We start from the raw sequence: 9,184 nt of genomic DNA, 5'->3' as shown, positions 1-9,184 counted from the left end.
TTTTTTTTTGTTCAGTTCTACACGTCAAATTCCGTAAATACTAATTCAAAATAAACCATTGAACCGCAAAGCATGTCAAACTATCATATGCATTCGTATTTTTGCTGATAAAAAATTCATGTGTACCCAAGTTTCCATATCTTCAGTCCATGAATATTTGAGCGCATTACTTGCTCTACTGAATACAAGGCTTCCTTGCAAGTATAGAAATTAAATTATTCATATATGCAACACGGTAGGGATGTTTACCTTGTGTATTGATAACGTCTTCATGTGTTTGCTTTTGAGTTATAAACTGTGATGAAAGCTGTGTTCTTAGTTTATTTTTTTTTATTCTTGACGCGTGTTTATATTTCTGACGCAGTAAACATTCATTCACGTTGTTTATTTTTTCTGCCCAATTTTAATCTACCTTCATTACTGTACACACTGTTTTAGAACAGCCAGATTGCAAATGTTTAAACTAGTTATGCGTGGTTTATTAAATTCCAGATTTGAAAGAAAAATTCACACCTTCTCATATTGTATACCTTCCCAAAAGTGGATTGGGTTAAGTGATGTTCATATACATATACATATATATATATATATATATATATATATATATATATATATATATATATATCTATTATATATATACATTATATATCGATATATATATATATATATATATATATATATATATATATACATACATATATATATATATATATATATATATATATATATATATATATATATATATATATAATATATATATATATATATATATATATACTATATATATATATATATATATATATATATATATATATATATATATATACATACATATATATATATATATATATATATATATATATATATATATATATATATATATATATATATATATCTAATATATATATCTCGTTTTTTATATATTAATTTATTAATTTAAATTCAGCTGTCAATTTAAGTGATTGTTCGTATATATGAAACTGATCTTGTTAAATTGAACACTTATTTATAATTTCCTTCAAATATGACCTAGTTTTTCTTCATATTAATTTAAATTCAGCTGCCAATTTAAGTGATTGTTCATATATGAAACTTACCTTGTTAATAAATTGAACATTTATTTATTTTATAATTTCCTTCAGATATGACAGGTTTTTTATATATCAATTTAAAGTCAGCCGTCAATTTAAGTGTCTTAATATATGAAACTGACATTCTTAAATTGAACACTTATTCTTTTTATAATGTCCTTCAAATATGACATATTTTCTATATATATATTGATTTATTCATTTAAATTCAGCCGTCAATTCTCAGAAATAAAGGCAGTAATTGATTCGATTCAATTCATATTACATTACTTTTAAGTGTGCAGTTAAGTTAATTATTCTATTTCAGTGATTTTTAAAAGTTTTCCACAAGGTTGATACAGAGAAATATCATCGACAACAGGCTTAAAACGTTTGCAAAAGTCTTGTGATAAAAAGTCCTGGGATATAATCGGAGTTTTAGGGTAGTATTACAGATACTTTTTCTCTCTGGTATTATCTGAGTTTTACGACAGTATTACAGATACTTTTTTCTGTCAGCATCAAATGAACAGCTGACTGTAAATACGAAGGAAAAAAAAATTATATATGATACTTCTGTGAAAGTTCTGGGGTATCTGAATTTCAGGGCACCATCACAAATACTATTTATCTCAGCATCAAGAAATTACTGAATGCAAATACGAAGACCCTTACGATACACACACACACACACACACACATTTCAGTTAATGCAGTTGAACTCAATCATGTGGGATCAGTGACCTTTGTAGCTAGCTATGACGCCAGGAAGCCCACGGTCATTAACCGATCAAAAAATAGCTCTTTCCTTTATATGTCAAATTTTGAAATCCTTTATAATTCATTTTATTAAACACCTAATTATAGGATATCGAATATAAATTTCAAACGACAATGGACATATCTATTAGCATAAAAAACAAAGCAGATAGAAAATTACTATGAAATTCAGGGCCTCTGTAACACGGTTTTTTGGATTTTGCTCCTTATCAAAGCATCGGACGTAGCTGAAAGTTGAATATGTATATTTTACAACTACACACAAATTTTGTCAGCATTATCAATAACCAAAACCCAATAGTTTTAATTTTTATAGAGTAAAAATAATCTAGCCGACGCCATGGCCAATGATTGCGAGCCAAGAGTCGAAAAACATTCATTACGTAAGCAAGATAAACATCGTTTTACGAAATGTTGCCCCGCCCATCCACCAGACAGAAACCCATTCATCTTATTTCATCGGCTCTGAAACCAATAGTAGTCAAGAATGGCTAACAGGATTTGGAATTGTCCCCGTGGTTGCAAAACTGCATTTGTCTTACGACTTGCAACTTTATACAGTCAAGAGAAAGCCCGTGGCCATACTTACTATAGCCTGAATAGGTAATTATTCAGTTTCTAGTTTAAATCCAATGTTTATGGTCTGATTTGTATCTAGCGTAACGTGATTATAATACTTGTAATGTCATTCAGGATTTTGAACATTTCCATTAACTATTCACTATGCCACCAAGAGAGAAAGAGAGAGATTGTATGTAAACAGTCTTTATATAACTATTTTTGTTAAAATAAGATTTTTATCCAAGTGAATACAAGCTTATATTTGCTAAAATGTCCAGCAGACCAACGGATCATCCGATATAATTTTTTTTCTTCTTCTTTAGTCTGTACGACCATGTTGGATATAAAAACTTTATGAATGGCGGAACGATACATAGATGTAGGTGGGGTATCTGTGCTATTGTAGTAATACTACTGTAGCAGTAGTGCCGCAAAATTAGTAATAGCAGCAATATACATGAATTAAACGTTTAGGCAAACTGCAGGGATCCCTGAGGATCATTTAGCACTTCTTACAACTACTCGAGAAATGAGTTTTTATAGCCAGAAGTTAGATTTTCTAATACAACAATGTCCATGATAGCTTTCATTGTTATCCTGAATTATAACGAGGCCAAAGAGGGTGGAGCCTCATGAAGTCATCATTCTGACGATAATTATTGGTGAAGGTTTAAAGCCAAAATACGGTACCGTATTTTTATTTTTTTTTATTTTAGTAAATAGGCAGATAGCCGATAGATAAAAATTGCTTGACATTGGATACAGCAGTTATCAAATCAAGCTTGTCTACTATGTTTTTGAAAATTACCAAGTATTCCCTACATCTTGTCAATCTGATTGTGACCTATAAAGTAGATTATAATTTCTTAGGACACTTATTTTGGGAGTTAGACTAATAATCGAAGTGTTTTTGTATTTATTAACATATTTTGTTGATTAGTTCATTATGACAATTACCAGTGGAGAGGATCCAGAGTTCATAAAGGTGTACTGCTTTGCTTGTATTTAAATTTTTTTCATTGTTGCCAGAGGTATAGCCTTCGTTACGTATAGCCAATCATCCATCGAGAAAGAGGGAAGAAATGCTGTCATAAGTTACGTAACGAGTGCGTTCGAAACCTTATCTCTGAGTAAGTTGCCCGTCTTTCAAAAAAAGTCACTTTACATTATAAGTACCAAATTATTCAACCTACGTAATGCAGAATACAGTCAAAATTTATGTGTAGATATAATGTGTATTCTGAATAAGCGTTATATCTATGAAATGCATAGATAAAAAGTTATTGCCAAAAAACCGTGTTACAGAAACCCTGAATCTCATAGTAGTCATTAATAATATAAACAGTAAATCGTTCTGGTCTTTCACTGGAGACTGATAGCAACAAACTGACGCTTCGAAAGGCGGCGTGGAAAAGGTAATGGTTATGTAAACGGTTCAAATCGGAAAACGATCCGCTGCCTGAAACGAACATGGCGTCGGCACAGTTTGATTGAAAAGGGAAAAAAAAAAAAACTCTTCCCAAATGTTGTAATGGTCATTCGAACTCGGTAAAAGAATTGCACGAAACTTCAGAGCAATACTCCGTGTAAAATGGAGACCTTGTTCGATTTAACGTAAACGAAATTACTTCTAATAAAATATATAGCTTATTTATTTTAATTTTCGTTGGTGAAACAGCTCTCTATTTGACCTTAGATTTTAGCATGTGCGCCGAGAAAGATGGCGGTCGGATTTTGCCATGTTTAGTTTTCTGTAAAAGAAAACTATTGAGTTGGCTATTTGCCTGTCCGGCCACACTTTTTCTGTCATCCCTCAGATATTCAAAACTACTGAGGCTAGAGGGCTGCAATTTGTGTATTTTTTTTATTTAAGGATAAAGTAAGCCATGTCCGTGCATCTGACAAAACTATAGGCCAGGCTGAAAGTTTCATGGGCTGCACTAGCGCCTCAGTGACGTGGTCGGTATGGTGTTGGCGGCCCACCTCGGTGGCTGCGAGTTCGATTCTCGGACATTCCATTGAGGAATGAGAAATGTGTATTCCTGATGATAGAAGTTCACTCTCGACGTGGTTCGGAAGTCACGTCAAGGCGTTGGTCCCGTTGCTGAATAACCTTACAGGTTCCATGCAACGTAAAAACATCATACAAACAAACAAACTCATACAGCATTATGCGCTGTACAGAATACTCGTTTGCGAATTGATTTACTTGTTTTTATTGGTCGTTAATCCTAAATCAAGCGTGTACGTGCGAGAAAGTCTAAATCAGCATAGCTGCGGCCTTGGCGTGCGTACAGGATTCTCTCTAATCAAAAGCCGGACTTGATATTTCGTGGACAGGCCTCTTTTTAGGCGAAGCAAATACCAGACCTCTAATGAAAAATGGACAGGGGCTTCCACAACAGTTTTCCTGGACTCGACGAAATTAGTCATAAAATTTTGTTTGCGACATGTCACCGTTGGAATTCATTAAAAGTGAGCGCAGGCCAGGCCAGTCTGCTGCTGCTTGTGCGTTGGGCTATTTGAATTTTTAATCTTGTCTTTTATTTCTTTTTAATTTTTTTTTCTTTTTTTTAGACCTGCGCACCTTGTGATTTTATTACTTTTTTTTTGCATTTCACTTTGTCTTACTTCTTTTTCATTTTTTTAAGACTTGTGTGCCGTGTGATTTTATTATTTTTTTACATTTCATTTTCTCTTATTTCTTTTTATTTTTTTTAAGTCGTGTACCGTGTGATTTTTTTTTTTACATTACACTTTCTCTTATTTCTTTTTTATTTTTTATTGACTTGCGTTCCGTGTGATTTAATTATTTTTTTTACATTTCACTTTTAAAATCCCCTCATTTTCTTTGCCGTATGTAAATAGCTTTTAGAATTTTTTATGTATGTATGTATGCACAACGTTGGATTATTCTTTTTTAAACTCAGCTTTTAAAATTCCTTTATTTTCTCATCACATGTGAAATGTATTTTTAATATTGTATATGTATGCATTTAAGTATGTATGTATGCAATACTATATTGGTAATATGCGTGTGTATATTTATGTTTCATCTAGGTATTCTTTTTATTCTTAACTTTCAGTTTTTGGATTATTTTTTTTAAACTCAGCTTTCAAAATTCTTTTATTTTCTCATCACATATGAAAAGTATTTTAAAACTGTATATGTATGTATGTATGTATGTATGTATGTATGTATGTATGCAATACTATATTGGTAAATGTATGCGTTGAATATTATTATTATTATTATTATTATTATTATTATTATTATTATTATTATTATTAATTATTCAAGTATATGAAACCCATTCACATGGAACAAGCCCACCAAAGGGCCACTGACTTAAAATTCAAGCTTCCAAAGAATTTTGGTTTCAACCTCCCGCCTCAGACTCAACTACGATCGTGGCACAGAGCCAGTAAGGCGCGAACACGTGACATCTGAGAGGCATGCCACAACGCAACCCACCATACCAGCGGACCAACTGATGCTGGAAAAGTTCGTCTACTTAAGAACATGTTGACAAATGTTAACAGCTGATGATTGTTATCGTACATCATTTTCATGATTTCATTTAAATTCGAATTGAATTAACTGCATCGCCATAAAGCTGTTCAGAATATTTCATATTTACGGATCTCATACAAAATTGAGAGAGAGAGAGAGAGAGAGAGATAGAGAGAGAGCAGCAGCAGCATCGTTTAAAGTCTGTTCTGGATACTTAGAAATATTTAATATTTACATATCTCATACGAAATTAGAGAGAGAGAGAGAGAGAGAGAGAGAGAGAGAGAGCATAGTTTAAAAACTGTTCTGGATGCTAGAAAATATTTAATATTTACGCATCTCATACAAAATTGAGAGAGAGAGAGAGAGAGAGAGAGAGAGAGAGAGAGAGAGAATGGTGGCATTGATTACATCCTGTTCTGAATACTTAAAAATATTTAACATTTATGTATCTCATACAAAACTGAAAGAGAGAGAGAGAGAGAGAGAGAGAGAGAGAGAGAGAGAGAGAGAGAGAGAGAGAGAGAGAGAGAGAGAGAGAATCGTTTAAAAATGTTCTGAATGATTAGAAATTATTTACTACTATGTATATATCGTACACAAAATTGAGAGAGAGAGAGAGAGAGAGAGAGAGAGAGAGAGAGAGAGAGAGAGAGAGAGAGAGGAATGAAGGCTCGTCCACCTGCTCATATCACCTGAGCATGACTGAGTTCACAGTTTGAAAAAAAAAATGAAAATGCCTAAAATTACAAATCCATTAACTTGGACCTTTGCTACACTCCACGAGACTGCTTCTCTTGATATTAAATGGCAAATATGTATTTCATTAGGAACCCTGTTTGTAGTCGGACGTTTTTTAGGACGAATTATGTTCACTGGGAACATACGTTCCCTAAAAAAAAAAAAAAAAAAAAAAAAAAAAAAAAAAAAAAAAAAAAAAAAGAAAAAAAAAAAAAAAAAAAAAAAAAAAAAAAAAAAAAAAATTCATTCGAAGGAAAAAAATTTTTTTATTCACTAGACTCAAAAGGTTTTCTCTACCATGTGTGTTAGAATAGCAGACGCCGTTAATCAAGTGAGCATACTAGTTTTCAATGGCCTCCGCTAACATGGGAGGCTGGGAAATTATAGTAATAACTCCCTGCATATTGACATTGCTCGTTTTTTCTGTAACATTGTCGGGGATAAGAGAAGGAATTCTCGATTTTTCTGATCCTTGTCATAGATAGCTGATGGCTATATAGTACAGTGATGTCCACCGGTCAGTATCTTTTTTTATATAGATGGAAAAACTTAGTAACTTTTGTTTACTCACACGTATTTTTTCGGTATTTTTCATTTTCTTACATTTATTTAAAAATAAAAAGGCTTATTTACGCGCTGTTTATTCAGAAGAATTTCTTTCTTATCTTTCACTTTCTTTTTTGGGCTTGCTGAAAATAAGTCCATCCTAAAATCTCGAAAGTTTTTTTATTTTATCCAGTTTTCTACTCATGATGATGATGATGATGATGATGATGATGATGATGATTATTATTCAGCAGATAAACGCTCTTGATTTGGAATAAGCCCAGAGGTCATTGACTTGAAATTCAAGTTTCCAAATTGAGAGATAAAGTCAGGAAGTTTGAAAGGTGTAACAGGAGGAAAACCTCAAAGCAGTTGCACCTTCAAACAATCGTTAGGAGAGGGTGGAAAATAAAATGGAAGAAAGATAATATGAACGGAAGTATAGTAAAATGAATGAAAGGGGTTGCAGCTTGGAGCCGAAGGAAGGCTGCAAAGGACCTTAAGTAATGCCTACAGTCCACCATACTAGGTGCACTGATGGCACTGTGTTCCCCTACCCCCTACAGAGAAAATTACTATATGAATCTTCTGCAGCCATTACTGCACCATCTATATCAACATGTATATTAACTTCACCATCTATATCAACTTCTATATTAACTTCATCTATATCAACATCTACATTAACTTCACCATCTATATAAATATCTATATTAACTTCACCATCTATATCAACATCTGTATTGACTTCACCATCTATATCATCACCTACATTAACTTCACCATCTATATCAACATCTATATTGACTTCACCATCTATATCAACACCTACATTAACTTCAGCATCTATATCAACATCTATATTGACTTAACCATCTATATCAACACCTACATTAACTTCAGCATCTATATCAACATCTATATTGACTTCACCATCTATATCGACACTTACATTAACTTCAGCATCTATATCAACATCTATATTGACTTCACCTTCTATATCAACAGCTACATTAACTTAGATCTATATCAACATCTGTATTGACTTCACCATCTATATCAACATCTACATTAACTTCAACATCTATATTAACTTCACTGTCTATATCAACATCTACATTAACTTCACCATCTATATCAACATCTATATTGACTTCACCATCTATGTCAACACCTACATTAACTTCAGCATCTATATCAGCATCGATATTAACTTCATTTATATCAACATCTATATTAACTTCACCGTCTATATAACATCTATATTAACTTCACCATCTATATCAACATCTATATTAACTTCAACGTCTATATCAACATCTGTGTTAACTTCACCGTCCATATCAGCATCCATATCACCTCATATTAAATTCACCATCTATATCCACATGTACATTAACTTCACCATATATCTCAACATCTGTATTAACTTTACCATCTGTATCAACATCTATATTAACATCAACATCTATATTAATTTCACCATCTATATTAACATCTATATTAACTTCACCATCTATATCAACACCTACATGAAACTCTAGACAGAAAAAAACGTATAGATTTCTATATATTCTGTAGAATATTAATTTATGAACTGATAATGATTCATGAATGGTCTGTTTTTTGAATTGGGGATGATTTTGACAGTAAATCTTTGTGAAAAAATGACATCTGCTGACCCTAGTTATCATTATCCTTTCCCTTATGGCATGGCAAGTAACGAAGTTACAGAAAACGTAAAAGCTCTCGAAGTTTCCCTTTTATTTTTGACGTAGATGTACAGCGACCTTTTATCACTCATTCCAGCGGTGAGGTATTCCCGCGCGCAAGTTCCAAAGACCAATTCGTTTTCGTAGAGACACTTTAATTCCCTCGCTGTTTATTTGAGCGGATGAATAATGCAGGGGATACATCAAACTCCGGGAAATATGTAACTTTACAAAGGCGCCGCCCCAGAACAAAGTCTTAT

General features: G+C 32.5%; 1 protein-coding gene across 1 annotated transcript in view; it reads right to left on the bottom strand.

Annotated features, from left to right (window-relative positions):
• The window catches only part of LOC135211464 (acidic phosphoprotein-like), a 10,609-nt gene extending 2,043 nt beyond the window's left edge, over window positions 1–8,566 (bottom strand). The window contains exons 1-3 of the mRNA XM_064244772.1: window positions 8,488–8,566; window positions 8,231–8,404; window positions 7,814–8,058 (exon numbers count right to left, since the gene is read on the bottom strand). Of these exons, the coding sequence (XP_064100842.1) occupies window positions 7,814–8,058; window positions 8,231–8,404; window positions 8,488–8,566 (498 nt within the window). The remainder of the gene's footprint in view (window positions 1–7,813; window positions 8,059–8,230; window positions 8,405–8,487) is intronic.
• Between the last annotated feature and the right edge of the window lie 618 nt (window positions 8,567–9,184).

Source organism: Macrobrachium nipponense, chromosome 4 (genome assembly GCF_015104395.2).
Source record: "Macrobrachium nipponense isolate FS-2020 chromosome 4, ASM1510439v2, whole genome shotgun sequence".
NCBI classification, from domain to species: Eukaryota; Metazoa; Arthropoda; class Malacostraca; order Decapoda; family Palaemonidae; genus Macrobrachium; species Macrobrachium nipponense.
The sequence above is the reverse complement of the archived record's forward strand: the minus strand, read 5'-3'. Positions and strand labels throughout refer to the sequence as shown.